The following is a 16545-nucleotide window of genomic DNA, read 5'->3' on the forward strand; positions in this document are numbered from 1 at the left end:
AGCGCCGGCGCTTGCGTTAGCCACCCTACTTGCGTCGCGCTAGTGGTTATCTCTGGCGCCCGCAACGCTATCGGTGATATTCGGCCGTTTCTCAGCCAGCCGAGTCGGGCTGAGTCACTTACGTTTCACGAAATAGCGATAACGTGGCCTAGAACGTGCGCGCATCACCACTGGTAGGTCGCGTATGTTGTCTCAAGCAAGAAAACAAGCGCGTTGGCGCCAACATGCGATGACTCATTGCATTTTCCGGGGACACGCATCCTAGCTATTGCAGCAGACGACGGCTTGTACGCAGCAGACGTCGGAAGCGCGAAGCGTTTTCGACGGAACAATCATACGCTTTGAGATAGCTGCTTTATTTTTACTGCGGAGGAAAACTGTTTTGCTTTACCGATAACGCTACATTCAGTGTCTTCATTTCAGTTTCTTAGGCGAAACGTAAAGTTGGCGTCACGTTACGTAAGCAAAACTGGGCCACCAGCGCCATTTTGTTTGCGTCGCGCCTACGTCACGCACCGAAGAAAATGGCGGAATGTCCAGAATAGCGTCCCTAGTAGCATCACCTCGGTATGCGTTCGTTACTTCCAACATTTCCCGGTAGAGGCGTCGTAATAAGCGAGAACAAGGCAGTGTCTGCTGTGCCCGGGGCACAGCAGACGAAAGGTGCCCGAAATGTCTACGTTCACCCATGACGTCACGTCCGCTATAACCCGTGATGTCACATCCGCTCATTTTCATGGCGTCTGTCTTACGGAGCCGGCTGCGCTGCGAAGCGGTTCGTATTCCGTGCCCACTTAGAGCGTGAGTAATTCATCTTTCCACGCTATATGCGTGTAATAAAGGATTGGGGCTGTGAGCTGTTTGATGCGTTACCATTAGGTACCTTGTGCGCATATTTTGCCTCATAGCCGCGTCAAATTGCCGCCGGCATGTGGAATGGGCCGTGACATCTTATATGGAGCTGCTCATGTGAGTGGTATTGCCTCCATCAGGATCGTCAGTGCGTGCACAGAACCATTCAGTAGTCTGATTCAGGGGAGGGTGCGCGTAAGAACGAGGACGTAAGAAAACACTGGCATGACGAGCTGTTCCGTCAGATCGCGTTACATCGCGCTTTTTTTCTAAGACCATCTCGCTCGAGCGAGAGGATCTTAGAACAGCATTACTACTGCTTTTTTACAGCTTTGCTGCGGCTCATTTAATCATAACCTGCATTCTTTTAATAATACAAATGGCATCGCTGCGCAGAAGAGCGTCTCTTGAAGTTTACAAACAAGAGCCAATGCCGCCGTGCCTGCTGCATGCATACACGCTTACCAACGCAGCTACGAGGCTGCACTAGCTCTGCTACTGCGTGATACAGGGTCACTGTGATAAGAAAATTAAAAAGAACAAACGAAATTAATGCAGAAAATGTCAAACGCTGCCAAGCGTGATAAACGGACCTGCCTCGCTAGACGAGTTGAATAAATCGGCGTCCTGAAGTCAGCTTCGCCGCAGTAGACTAGTGTTACGCGGTGAAGCATGTCAGAACTGAAGAGTGACCGCTTTCACCGACATATATAATATGTGTTCCTTAATGGTGTACGCGTGCACCTGCCGTCTCCTATTACATTACGCGCGCCGAGGCGCCTAAGTGTACTGGCCGGCCTTCGGCGCTATTTCAGACGTGGCTGTGGTGCTTTGAACCGTTGGTTTGTCGACCTCGTAAGCCAGTTATTGTTTACACGGCCATTTTTTTCTGAACTGTTGATTTCTTCCATCTTTGTTGTGTGTGAAAAGGTGACAGATACACAGTATGGGGAGAACGCATGCACTTTCATATTTTCTCGCGCTCAAAAAAAGCCGGAGGAATAAGATTTCTTCACTGTGCCATAGAAACTATATGTTTGCTCTCAAAGGTAATTCTGATTCATTGGATATGTTCCTGTGCTGTGTTTATTTTCTTGAGTGTGCTTTAGTTTTTGCGCGTTAATGTTTCAAACTCGTTTTTATTTTCACAGACTGAACATCCCACGTCTTGGTTTGACTCCCTGGTACAGGATACTTGCACTTAGCATGGAGTGATGAAGCAGAGCAGTGTACTTTTATTAAATGTGCAGATTTTAGCAGTATAACAGCCGTTCATTAAAAAAAAACATGTGTGCTGAAAATAAAGTGTTCTTACCCACATTCCTCGTTGTCTATTTATTTATTTATTAATACTGTCAACCCTCATAGAGGGTCATAACAGAGAGGACTTACATTACATAAAGAGCACTGCAATTACATAAATCAAATATGGACAATGTCAGTGTACGTAAAGTTGCTTAACACTTGTCAATTCACAGTGAATAAGATGTTCACTTGAATGCTGTTCAGCACACTTCTGACATTTATCAAAATACGTACAATGAATATCAAGTTGCACATATCACTTGGCACTTCAAAACTAAATCGAAAACTCCCATAAATATGCCTCAGCAGCATTTTTAAAGTCGGTGACATCTTTTAGGCTAACAATAGCGTTTGGCAATTGGTTCCACATTTCTATCGCATCCAGGAAAAATGAGTATCGATATGGATCACTGTTGGTACGGTCCGGCTTCATGACGTAGCCGTGGTTATTTCGCGGGTATCTTTTGCCTGGAGCATGTAGATATTTGAGCTTATCAATCTCAAGTTGATCCTGCATTATTTGATAAAGCACCTTCAGCCTATATTTTTTCCTACGTACCTCAAGAAGATAGAAGTTACAACGCTGTAACATAAGCGTGACCGATTCCTTCCTTCGGTATGTCGAACAAATAAAATGTGCCGCCAGACTCTGTATCCTTTCCAACTTCCTCTTAAGCGTCACTTGATGGGGACTTTAAACAACGGCTGAATATTCTAGTATCATCCTAATGAAGGCGGTGTATGCAATAAGTTTTACATTACGCGATACATGTTCCAGTTTTTTTTTCTCAGAAAATATAACTTTTGATAGGCAGTCATGCAGACGTTATCTATATATTGGTTCCATGTCAATTTTGCTTGTATTTCTGTATTCTCATCAGCAAAACCACTTATATGGGGAACTGATCATGATAAGTGCTCATGAGCATTTTAAAGAACAGCCTTGAACCCTACTCATGTACTGGTAAAATGTATAGATGCAGTGAAATTGAAACAGAAGGCAAAATAGCAAACATGATGCAGTATTTGTCAGACAATTATGTCAGCAATCTTTGCATAAAACAATTTACTTAGAGCATACTAGCACTACAAAGTACCCATCTTTCTTGTTAGGCATACATTACCACAAGCTCTTTAAATGTGGTCACAAGAGAGATGCTGGCTTTAATGAGGAACTATAGAGGTTAAAGGCAGCCATGAAAATGTATTAAGAAATAATGCAATGCATAGCATTTACTCAGTTCAGAGAGCTTCCAAAGTTGCCATAAGGCCTTGATAGCTGTGGATGAGGGAACAGTTGTAGTCCAATTGGAGTATGAGAAATGAACATTAAGATCGAAACAAGTAACAACTTGTAATGCAATTAAAAAATCTTGCTATACCTTTAAAAAGACATTGAAATAAAATTAGTGTGACAATTTCCTTTTACTTCATTTAGGTTCAACATACTTATTTTAGTAACACAAAAAAGCAGAGGTGTGAAGCACATAAGAAAGATACTAGTCTGTTTTTATATTCTGCCTTCTCTAAATTCAAAGTTCAGTAAAGTTATCTTAGAAAGCTACAGTAAAGCCATTGCATCTGCCTGTATGGTGTATAACAGCAGCAATCGCCAGCCTAACTGCTTGGGTTTACAGTGCCTTATTTGTATTGTACACCTTTTAAGTGCTGAGCTATAGGAAGATTGATTAAGGTGGCCAACATGCTGAACCAGTAGTTTACTGAGTAAAATACATGGAGAAGGATGGAAAGATAGGACAGAGCACAGGGGATGTATTCCGTGTCCACCTAGTGGAAATGTCCATTTCATCCGCTGCTGAAGTTCTGATTGGCTGGGCTGGGGTATGCACGAGAAGGAGACATGCTTCCCCAGCTGATTCAGCAGAAGAGGATATGGAAATGTCCACAAGATGAATACTTACAAAGCTATTCAATAAAGTACTTCTGTAACCAACATGCCTGCTATGCCATCCTTGCTTTCAATGTCTGTCTTAGTAAAAGTGTGAAAGAACCAGGTTTGTGCATAAAAAGTTTTCCTGAGGGTGTGTGCCTTGAAGCCCGTAGTGGTAATCGCAGGAAACGGGGGTGGATCCAGAGTAGCACCAAAGGGCAAGCCTTCATCGAAACAAATAGGGAGGAAAGTGACTGCATGCTCAAACTTGTCAGCTCACAAGTTTGCCAAGATTAAGTGATGTCAGAAGCTGATGAAGCCTACATGGTTAATGTATAACCGCTAAGGCCAAAATTATTTAGATACTTTTTATGAGGACTACGTATTTACTGGAAATCACAAAATAATTATATTAGTGCAGAATACCTTCCACTAGGTGTGACGTCCTTGAAAGAACGAAAATGTTTGAGTTGTACTTGTGTGGTGCATTAAGGTACATTAAAAGAAAACTCAGCAATGGAAACAAAATGCAAAGAGTAGTATTCGAAATAAATTGCCACCTCTTGAGTGCTAGATGAATTCAAATAATAATAATAATAATAATAAGCAAATGAAGATCGGGCATACAAGATAGATGCTTCGGCTCCCACTTGAAAGCCTTGTTCGCAAAGATTGTGAACAAAGCTCCAGTTGAACCAGTTCTTATTTTTCATTTTTATGGTTAGCATCTAATTTTAAACTACTTACCATGCCTCTTTTGACCAAACCAGACAGGCTGCCGTCAAACTCTTCACTACTTCAATGCAAGTAATTGGAGGTTGGCAAATACATTTTTCTAATAGGAATAGTAGGTAACGAATAGTCAAACACTGATGCATACAGTTACAGCAGGCATACTTATCTTGGAATTAAGCACCATGCTTATATTGTCTAGTAAAAAAACGACAGCTATCAAGGAAGATTAGGATTATTTTTAAGCAAAAGCAATTATACCTCATATACTTGAAGCAGATGTAGTGCTTCTCAAGAATCACGTCCAAACTGCACACACTAAAACATTAAGCTGGGATATTCAAAAACACAAGTACATGTTTTGCTCGCCAAGTGACTTTTAATGTGCTCAATTACGTAAAGTGTGCTATTATATGATTAATGTAGTTTGCTAATGTAAAGAAAGAACAAGCCAAGATCTCTTGCTTCATATATATGCGCTGAATCAAGAAAGTAATTAAGGAAGAAGAACACCAGAAATAAACACAAATATTTGTGTGCTTTCTGGCATAAAATAATTCTCATGTAAGCCACATAACATGCTTTCCAAAGCATCCCCTACCTTAACTTACAGCTGCATCACATGAAGGCACTTTCTAAGAACACACATGCTTCATGATCATTCACTGTGTTAGTGACTCCCACTGAAGTAGACTGAGAACATATCTGGGCATTACATTCAATAGCTGATGTAAAGTGAAAAGACTGCTGCTTGTAGGTACGAATGAACCAAGTGAATAAGTAATATAAGTTCTCAAACTTCTAGTAGTAAGGGTGGCAGCACTTAAGAAGAACATATTGCAACTAAAAATTGCAACACATGATGAAATAGCTGAAATAGCTAGGGAGAGTTTAATAGACCAATAAACAGGAAACTGCAAATTCCCAACATTTCTGAATACTTTTCTTCACATGTACTCACCTCATAAGTATGACTTCCCTTAATGCTCGAACCTCTGCCTTAATTTCATAATTCACCATTCTCGCTGCTTCGCTCATGCTGATTGACATCTAGCACAAAGGTTGGCAAAAGTAGCTGAGCATGTGCATGTGTTGTGAGGCAAGCTGCCCACATCTGGTAGCCGCATGCCAATTTCTCAGAGTAGATGAAAGGGAAGCCTTGAGGGTAAACCATAGAGAAGACGGATACCTTGGTTCAATGATAACTGAAAACACCAACATGGAAAATTTGGACAGCCCACAAAATCAGCAGAATTGACATAGTTTGGAAAAACTGAAAAGATGCATTATGATATTTATGTTAAACAGGTTCCAGTCCAGTTGAAGATTTTCACTGTCTAATAAACTTATAAGACAATCCATGACCAGCAATACTGTATGGAACCTAAACAATTTTAATAATGTCACCTAGAAGTCAGGATGGAGAAGTAACTGAATTGAGGATGCTAAAATGGATGAGGTGGAGGCAGATTGTGAAGACGTCTTAATTAACATTCAACACACACTTAAGTTGGCAAAGATTGGACTCAATGTTCAAGAAGAAATTGACTAAGATAATTGATTGGTATACATACATGAGAGAGCAGCAACAATACAGCAGAGATAACTGTCATGCAAGAGGAAAGGATGTCAGTCTAAAAATTAACATTTGATCAGAAGAATGGTTATGCCTGGGCTCAGGGTCACGTACAATTCTGTATGGTACGCATGATGTCAGAGCTGCATCACATAAGGAACTGTGGCCTTACATGCCTTGATTATGAAATGATGTGGGCCAAGAGTGGAACAAGGATAGCATCAAGAGGGGGCCTCCTCCAAAAGGAGAACGGTAGGGAAACGGGGCGAGAGAGATTTTCTACGCAACACATACAGAGTCATATGAGTCATAGTCATAGAAACCATGACCCAAGGAGCTGCACAACAAGGTATATAAATTCAACCCTCTATACAGTTAAGCCTCAGTATAACGAAATTCTCGATATAGCGAAGTATTTAACTTTTCATAACCTCTTCTCCATTGAACACCATGCATTTAGAGCCTCAATGTAAAGAAGTGTGTTTGTGTGCAATTTCAATATAACGAAATTTCGCTTCTGCCGCAGAGGAGTGCCAAGACAATCAATGGTAACTTAATTCTTAAATAATGGTAACTAGTTCCGCGGACGCAGATAGTCAAATGATTGAATTACAAGTGGCTGCTTGCAAACGCACCTCTCAAACTGCGTGCAGCGCGACAAGAACAACAGCGTGGAGCCGCATCATGTTCCGCATAAGTCCAAGTGCGATCAGATCCTATCGCGCCCCGCGCACTTGTGCTTTAGGTGCGAGGGTGAGACAAGAAAGATGGTGGCTTCGTAAGTGCGGCCTTCCCACGCGAGCAATGGCAAAGTGGGGAAGGAAAGCGAGCTCGCGGTAACGCGATCAAGCGCGCGCGAGGGGGCGGAGTGGGGGGGTAAGTTGGCGCGCGTCTCGGCCATTACTGCGCGTGGCTGTAAACGCGGCTGAGCGCATACGCAGCCGCGCACCCCGCTCTAGAGGTAATCTGCTGCGTGTGGAAAGAGCGGGCATGCCAGACGGCGTGGCATCATGTAAGCTGTTTTCCCGCACGTTTAGTATTGAAGGTTGCGCAATCTCGAGTTTTGATGACCTGTTGGAACGAGAAGCAGACGAAGCATTCGCTCCCAGCTGCTGGCGCTTTTCATGATAGCGTCGTCGCAGTGCGACCGGGCGACGCTTTGGGGGCGGAGTGCACGCGAAAGCATATGGCGTCACTTAATTCGTACGTACCGCTGATGTGAAGATATCAACGTCACTAACGAAGATATCATTCATCACTGACTCCTATATTCGTCAAAATAAAATGTTTTCCCATTCAAACTTGCTTTCTTTTATTGCCTAATAATTCGGAAAATTGCATGGCCCCTTTCCATGCAACAAAAATTGATTGGCGACTGTACTCATTTGCATAACAGATCGAATTTCAATACAAGGAAATTTCTATATAACGAAGCGAATTGCCGATTTTACCTACTTTGTTATATCAAAGTTTAAATGTATAACGAAATTACCTGTTCTCTACACGGGGGCGGCATGTGGGCTTGTTCGTTGATCATCATGGAACAGCATGTAGTGTAGCGCAGCAAAAACAAGAACACAAGAAGAAATGAAACACAGAAACAAGTGCCTAATTATGTCTGTGTTTTGCTTTTTCTTGTGTCCTTGTTTTCGTTCCATTACACTACATGACATTCAATACTTTCACTGTCACATTCATGAGCACTGAAAACCTAGAATCAACTAATATCTTGCCCGATTTGCCATAATTAAAAAGAAAAATGTGGGTATAGTAGCTTGGTCTAATTGGGTTCTGGTGATTTTAGTATCACTGACATATAGCTTTTAAAAATGTTTAATCGTTTCTTCTGTTAAGGCAGAGTACATGCTCAACTGCTACAATAAGTGTGAACGTAGGCAAAAACGACACTTTTGGCTCTTGCATCAATTTTATGGCATGTTGCGTGATCTAAGCAAGTGGTTTCAATTTGACGAAGTTCTCGATTTAACAAAATAAAACCTCACATCCCAATAAAATTTACTAACTAGACTTACTGTACTTTATAACCAAAGTACTGTATTACTATAAGCAGCTACAGCTGCCATGAGTGGCGAGCAGAATTGAAATGAAATTGCTTTAGTCGAAACACGCCGAGCGCTGCTGCTAAAGTACGCGCCACATGCATTGGGCGACTGCGGGAACCGCGGTACCACACGCAGTTATTCAAAGCAGCACATAAAAGTGCCGCGGACTCAAATTGGTTAGTAATGCATTTGGAACCAGTCTTTCGATTACTCAATTGATATATCAGCCACACACTCGCATAGCACGGCCACGTGGCAAACGCGGCCATGCGGACGCTTCACTATGCACGGATCGGCTGTTTGCAATATTGGGGCACTCTATGGGTGCATGTTGAAAGCACAGCGTTTTTTGCCTATCGCGTGATCATTGCGGGTGCTCCATGGCTGAGTGTATTGCATGGTACAGAATTGGCCCCAGTACCAAAAGTACACAGGTAGGGTGGTCCGTGTAGATGAAGCGTGAACGCGAGCTCAACATAACCACGTCGTCATTATTCTGTAGCGATTATTTATGCGAAAGACGAAACGAGCACATCGAAAATGGATTTCACCGCTCTTTCTGCGCACGCGCGAGGAGCAGTAGTTGCGAGAGAGAAATGTGGGGACTTTTGGTGCTCAAAATTTCTCTTCGCCTAGGTACTACGGGGAAGAAAACAGTTTGTTCCGTTTGTCCCTAGCCGAGCTTGCAGCACAGAATCGACAGGATGCGTGGGCGGCAAGACAAAGCCGCGTCCGAGGTGAGTTTGTTGCTATTTTGTTGCGACGGTAGCATATTAAATTTTATAGTCGCAGGGGATACGTTTGGAAGTGAGGTGCCTTCTCGGAGGACTTTAGTGGCAAAGTATTACGTCGTGCCGATGCATTGTTCATTAGTGTCGTTGATCAAGGTCAGCATATCACACACTTCAGGGGAATCGCGGGAACGGAACCGATGCATTAGTTCTTAATGTAACTGAGCATACAACACACTTGGAGATTCGCGGGAATGGAAATTTTGTACTCTGTATGTGTAAGTACTAAAACTTGCGTCGCCATGCAATCTGAGCCGTAGATCGTTGTGAGAACAGCCACACTGGCAAAACACTACGTCCTGCGGATGAATACGGAACAAATTTATGCTAAAGAAAAGTGGTCGTCATGCAATTTCATAATAGTAGACCGTTGTGAAAGCTGTACAGTAACACTGATATTGGTTACGTGGTGCAGATTCGTAGCGTTTCTGAGGTGCTTGTGCGCAAGGGTAATTAATAATCCCGGCTGTTACGATGTCTAGCTCATATACGGGGCGCTCTATGTGGGCGAAACAAGGGCTCAGACCGCTACAACCGCATGCGAAATAGCTCTGAATGCCTGCCAGTACACTTGTTCGGAGTCTCTGTGCTTGTACTGCGGCAGGAGACGTGACGGCAATTGGGCACGTAACATCACGCTGTATCCTCTGACTGGCCGCTTTCCACTCTTGGTATACTTTGCCGCAATACATTGCGCGACATTGGGGCCCTGCAGCGAAGCTGGATTTAGGCAAACGGCATTATGCAACGCTCGAGCGAGCCATGTTGTCTATCACTGTGGATAGAAAACGCATACACGTTCAAGCTATTTGAGCTGCATCATTTTGTCGATGTTTACCCCTCTTTACTAAATGAAGAGGATAGCGTACGCCTGTGTGGTTGATTTAAAAGATTAATAAAAAGCCTGGTAACATATGTGCAGTCAGTGAGAAAACACTATTAATGCAGCCCTCCACGCTCCTGTAAAAAAAGAAAGATGCAATTCAGTGGTGACCCTCTGGAGGTGGATCCGCACCTATGTAAGCGCAGCCGGCTCATTAGTCACAAAGTAGGAGCTGAAGAGAACTTTTTAATTTTATTACACGACATTGACAGCGATTAATTTGTGGTCAGCCAGTGACAAACGCATTGCACCAAACAGTGAGACTTCGTCTTAGTCCGCGATGCTTACGTGGCGAACAGGAGAGCAAAAGGTGAAAGAATGTTTTCATACAAGGCAAGTCATCCATGTAGTGGAAGTGCATTTATCGTTGGTGTAGTGTTGATTCACTTTCTGAAGTCCAACCTTTAATGCAGCTTAGTTTCCGTTGGTGCAAGTGCTTCTACTGGAAACATTCAAAATAAGATTTATCAAATCAGGTTGCCGTCTTGTAGTTTTAGAAATTTTCCTCTGGTCTTTCCTCTGGTCTTAAGACCTTCGATAGAAAGTAGCGGCCACGATTCATCAGCAACTGGTGAGGGGCGCCGTGGTGCAGGATGACGTCGTATAGTAAGAAGTCGGCGACATCTGTAGCGCAGCAGGTTGGTAGCGCTTGTGCGATGGCATATCTCGTGGCATAATCGTTGCTACAGCAATCCATTTGTTTCCTTTGATGGAAATTGGAAAGGGGCCAAGGAGGTCTAGGCCCACCCAGTAAAAGGGCTCTTTAGGGATATCAATTGGTTGCAGCAAACCAGCAGGAGGCATAGCAGGCGTCTTTCGGCGCTGACACAGGTCGCAAGAAGCGACATAACGGCGCACAGAGCGATAAATGCCGGGCCAGAAGGAGCGTCGTGAACTTGCTGGAGCAAGGCGAGTCGAAGGTGCTTGGGAACGACTAGGAGGAGCTCCGGGCCGTCTGGACGAACGCTGCAACGGTATAAAGTTCCATCGCACAAGGTGAACATCCGGAGGGATGGGTCATTGGGCGACGAGCTTAGGCGTTCCATAAGTGTTCGAAGAACAGGATCTTTCCGCTGCTCATCGCCAATATGGAGGAAGCCGGAGAGGGATAGTACACTGATGTCCGAGTCTGCATCGGTATCGTCCGGTTGATTTGCCATTGTGGCGGCAGGTAGATGACGTCCGCTGCGAAGTTCCGTGATTGTACCCAGCACTTCCACCGAAATGTTGCAGGAAAAAAGCAGGCCCACAAGTGTAAAATAATGTATATTTACAACTGATGTTAATGGCATTCAGGCAACTGCCAGACTTCGTCTAGTCTAATCCAACTTCTTCCTTCCCTTCACCGTAACAATATTTTTGACTATTCATTTCTTGCGTTAAATCAAGGTCCTAGACTTCTAAACTCTAGAAAAAATTGCGACAAGCTTCAGAACGCAGTTAGTAATTTACTAACTTTTCTACAGCCAATTTCAGTGTCGTTTCTTTTTATAAAGTGGAACCTCGATACGATTCTGCTTAATACATTTTTCGAAATGTTAAATTTTGTTTTTCTTTTCCCGAAAATCCAATTTGGTTGGATAATATGTTGGATGATACGATTTTCCTATGGTACACTTTATTTTCCAGTTCCTGTGAAGATCGTATCAACGAGGTTCTACTGTATTTCAGTTTTTAATTTATTTCTCATTAGCCCTTAATTGACAGTTGTTGCCTACAGGCAACATACCAGAAGAATGTTTGTCTTGCGTAGTTTCATTATTCAGTACCAAGATTCTGGCTAGGTGTCTTTGGCCAACACTGAATGAGAGGCAGCAACTGTCATTTGTTAGTTTAGAGCAGGAATACTCGACGAGGAAGAAGTTTGGCATGTGACTCACTGTCTTTTAAAAGTAAGGTCAGAGGATACAGGCCAATGCAAGATATCCAACTGCGGTGGTGTCACACATCTGAAGTACAGCAAAAGAAATGTACACCTATGCTTCATATGTGATGAGAGCTGTCTATACAAATTGAAAACAAAGCCTCAGGTGGCTTGGGGTGAAGCCCACTTCCAGATCTATTGTAATAAATAATTACCCCTTCATATCAGTAAAATCATAAAACTTTCCACATATTTATTCATGAGGTGGAAATGTGCACATCAGCTGCTGTGAAATATAACCTCACCGAGCATTCGACCTCACTCAACCTTAAATTTGTCCATGAGGTTGCCACTGCCATAGCTAAAAAATTTTAACAGCCAACCAATGTTGCATCACTTTGGGAGGTTGAGATCAGCTTAGGTTGACTTCATTACGTCAGCCGTGTGAACCTTGCGAGGTTGGCCATCTGCATGGAAGTCTAATTCTATGACCCCCTGTAGAATCCTGCGGTGCTATAACATAAAATGATTCCAAACTTTTCTATTCCAATTCTGCAATCAGCCCACCACGATTGGTCAAAACTTTTTCAGGCCACTCCAAACTTCACTCGTCTGTCACGCGACGTCACGAAAACCGTGATGGCTCTCCACCTGATATACATGTACACACTGATAATGAATGATTAAACTGCACAAAAGAAAAATAATTATTCCTGATTCAACGCCTTTTCACCATTAGCCCTCTGCTATTGGTTTAATGTTTTTGGGCGACACCCACCTCGCCTGTCTGTCACGCGACCTCACAAAACAGCAAAAACTCACTGCATCAAAGTGACGTGTACGCGAAAAAAAATGCATTAATATGCCAAACAAAACTGAAACTTTTTCTGAATAGCCAGAGACTGCCCCGTTCTGAAAGGAATAGAAGATGGCTGCCCGCCGATCGCTCAGGCCCTCGCTACTCGCACCTGCCGGTCAGCATGTATTTATTTTCACATGATAAACCTTTTTGCATGACAGTAAAACGTTATCGAGCCCTTGCGGCATGTATACAGCATCTCTAACAGCTCTGCCAACTCTGCAGCTCTGCCAACTCTTCTTTGCTGAGGATCCGTTTTAGCGGCATTCTTATCCTTCTGTTGCAAGCCGCCGCGATTTTCGACCAGCCACCGCAAGCCAAGTAAGGTGAAGCGGACCAATCGGAGAAGCCAGCACCACCCTCTTTATGTGGTTATCTATTTTTACTGTGCTGGCTCAGCCCCATCCAAACCCTCTCCACTAGACCGTACTCCTCGCCTCTTGTCAGCCAATTAGATAAGAAAAACCGCTGAGTGTAGGCACTCGAAGCGCAGGTCACCGCTCAGGTAGTCAGGCTCTCGTCAACCAGGGCAGGGAGACGCATCCTAGACGAGGCCGGCATGGCTCCAAGAATACTCAATGAACGGAAAATCACCTTATCCAGGGAGGCACGGGCAACCTTTGTGGTCAGCCCATTCCCTCGGAATATGCACCCGCAATACAATGTAGGGAGACGAAAAGCCCGAGCACGGGCGATTTTACAGAAGGCCAGTGAGAATCAGGATTCGACTGTCTTTGTCGACGCGGCTCAGTACGGCAACTCTAGCACGTTCGCTTTGGCAATCATTGACGGCAAAGGGGAATTACGCTCCTCGGCGTCGGTTAGGTTTGCTTCAAGTGGAGTCGCGGAACAGGTCGCCATAGCCCTGGCCATGACCGACCCCTCGCGCACCAACGTTTTCACCGACTCACGAGCGGCCATCAAAGCTTTCGAATTGGGTAACCTAGCCCACGAGGCTGCCTCCATTCTGGAAAAGAGAACAAACCCTGGCACTCACTTCATCTCTTGGTTTCCCGCCCATATGGGTGCGGACGTTCATCAGAACATACCTAACCTCAACGAGCTTGCCCATGACCGTGCGCGAGATCTAACACGCCGCGGCGGCATGGAGGCCTTATGGGGACAGGATGAAATCCAGCAGAACGATCCGCTCCTTACTTTTCACGAGATAACATCTCACTATCGGCTTAGCAGAAGGGCCTATCCTCTTCCTCACCCGAAGTTAGACAGGTCTCAGACAGTTTTACTTAGAATGCTCCAGACGGGCTCATTCCCTTCGCTGGGCTTTCTCAGCCGTGTCTACAGAGACGTCGATTCGAGCTGTCCGGACTGTAATGAGATCTATTGTTCCTTAGCGCACATGCTCTGGCAATGCCCCGCGTTACCTAACGGCCCTCTCTCCAGCGAAGCCGACTGGGAAGAGGCACTCCGGAGCCCATCGCTCCAGACACAACTAGAGGCAATCCAGAGGGCCCGAGAAAGGGCGGAACATCACGGCGTTTCTGCCCCGACTTGGACGCGGCCAGCGGCTTCCGCGGGTCCCCGATAGGGGCCTCCGCTGAAGCTCCTCAGGATCAAATAAAGTTCATTGTCTGTCTGTCTGTCTGTAGGCAATGTTATTGGTTTTGAAAGTGAACAAAGGTGACCTCCTATAAACGAAGAGAGTGTTTGATTGGGTTGTTCAGACCACGCTGCAGGTCACTGCCCAATGCTTGCACCGGTGGTTACGTAAATTTGATGTCAGGAGATTGGAATCAAAACAGTTTGAAATCATTTTATGTTATAGCGCCCCAGAATGTGCTTTACTTTAGGTGCGTTCGATTCGCCTCAACGAGTTCACGACGTGTTGCACCCAGCCATTTGTTCCAGTGGCACCCGCTGAACCACTCCGTTCGTTTCAAAAGGTGCAGGGCTGGTTCATGATTTTGCTGCACCTACTCCGCTGTCAGTGCAGACTTGGTACAGGCATACAGGTGCGACGCAGCAGTGCAGCAGAAAATCCAGCACATGGGTGCAAGCGCCATTAAAAGCCCGCTTACGCACGTCTGATGTGTCTACAAGTGTGGTTTGTAGTTAGGCCCACAAGCTGATACTTGTAGTTCACGATCTTTCAAATGTACGCACTCTGTGCACATTAATTGGGCATAACATAACGCCTGCACCGCATCTGCACCTTGCCATTCGTTTCGAGTGTTGCGCTGTGCCTGCACCGCAGAAACAAGCTGCACAATTTCTGAACTTCTTGTGAACCTCCGTTAACTGGTTCACAGTTGTGCAGGTGAATTGAACAGACCTTTTAAGTGCTTCCACATGAAGTTCTTATTTGCCCTTACGCTGCTTGGTGGCCTGATGGCTGCTTTGATTCAATTGATTGAAATGTTAGATTCAACATTGAAAAAAATTCAAGGATATGAATGCTCATGAAGGCCAAAATTCAGTGACATACAAATGCATTAATTCTGCACATAAACTAAATATTGTCAAATTTCCTTCTTCCTAGCTGCGTTCAGTGAAGCATGCTACTAAGTTGGAATTGCTGGAAAAGTGTAAAAAAAGGCAATTCTCTTTTATAGTGTAGAGTGTCGACTGATAACTGGCCTTACGGCCAGAATTGACGTGCTTACCTTGAGGAGGGTGCTTTAGTTCAGTGCCAACTCTAATCTCTTTATTCAAATACATGTAAAATGCAGAAATGCTTTTGAGACAACTACCCGAATAATTTCAATGAAATTTGTTGCATTTGAGAGAAAAAGTTAAATTTTAGTCATTCTAGGCTGCATAATTTTGATTTAGGACCTTGAATATTTATGAAAAATTGCTGAGAGTCAGTAAGCTTAAAAAATATAAGCACGAAGTTTACAATGTCATAGCTTTTGTATCAAGTTGTAAACTTTATACGAAAGTCTTTTTAATTTCACAATTTTCAAAATTTCCTGCCACAAAGCATTGCCCCCTAAAACAGTGGCTACATTTCAGCTTTTTTTTTGTTTCTTTTAACGTGTAACCAACCTCATCGAATTCCATTGCTGGCTTCAGAGAAAAACTATTTCTCTTTTCCCATGTATTCAGATAGGAGCTCCCGAGATAAAACTGCCTCCAAGTCAGGTAAACTATTGTATTAAAGAAAAGAAAGGAAAAGCAGGTGTATTTCTGCTTGTGTGGGAGGCGCCCTTAGTCCAGGACTCCTGCAGCTCTTGCTGTCTCCCGGGCTCGCCACACCTGGTGTAACAAGAATTGTGTTCTCATCTGAATTACTGGAGTATATTTTTTCCTTTGTCATAGGTGGAAAAGTAATCAGCAACGTTCTCACACCTACACTGTCCTTATTGGTATGTAGTGTGACTAAATTCTGCTTCTGCATTAGTTGTGTTGATAGCGTGCTTGTTCCAAATTCTTATTTGTTCCTTTTGCTGATTTTCATTTTGTTCACAGGACTTTCCAAAAGGGGAACATATCCAATAAAATAAAGCACTAATTTACTTTCATGCTGAAGATTCATAACTCTTAAAAATTGATGTGGTTTCTACCTGGTGATCTTCACTGCACTAAAGAGTTATGAGCTAGGTACTAGGGTATCCCAGCAACGTCATGAGCAAGCAACACCATCTTCTCTCATCTCTTAGAAAAAAACAAAATTCGTTATAACTTTACTTCACTCTGCAAAACGCTTAAAGCATAAAAATATCACTCGTTTTTTTATTTTGACATATTATATTACACAAGCGCATA

At 43.8% G+C, this 16545-nt stretch overlaps 1 protein-coding gene and 1 long non-coding RNA gene across 12 annotated transcripts in view; one reads left to right on the forward strand and one right to left on the reverse strand.

The window, feature by feature from the left end:
* Positions 1 to 740: 740 nt before the first annotated feature.
* LOC135897521 (uncharacterized) lies at positions 741 to 2172 on the forward strand. Its single transcript, XR_010563059.1, has 2 exons — positions 741 to 801; positions 2004 to 2172. It is a non-coding gene; the product is annotated as an uncharacterized lncRNA (long non-coding RNA).
* Positions 2173 to 9116: 6944 nt separating this feature from the next.
* Positions 9117 to 16545, reverse strand: part of LOC139060251 (uncharacterized) — a 32191-nt gene continuing 24762 nt past the window's right edge. For 9 of the 11 annotated variants that reach the window (XR_011514740.1, XR_011514739.1, XR_011514738.1 and 6 more), the window contains one exon: positions 15239 to 16035. Coding sequence is in view for 4 of the 11 variants with exons in the window: in XM_070539341.1 (XP_070395442.1) it covers positions 15935 to 16035 (101 nt within the window). In the remaining 7 variants the exon portion in view is untranslated. Of the gene's footprint in view, positions 11279 to 15238; positions 16036 to 16545 lie in introns of those variants that run through there. The other 2 variants (XR_011514734.1, XR_011514735.1) reach the window with 2 other exon arrangements.

This window comes from Dermacentor albipictus, chromosome 5 (genome assembly GCF_038994185.2).
Source record: "Dermacentor albipictus isolate Rhodes 1998 colony chromosome 5, USDA_Dalb.pri_finalv2, whole genome shotgun sequence".
NCBI lineage: Eukaryota > Metazoa > Arthropoda > Arachnida > Ixodida > Ixodidae > Dermacentor > Dermacentor albipictus.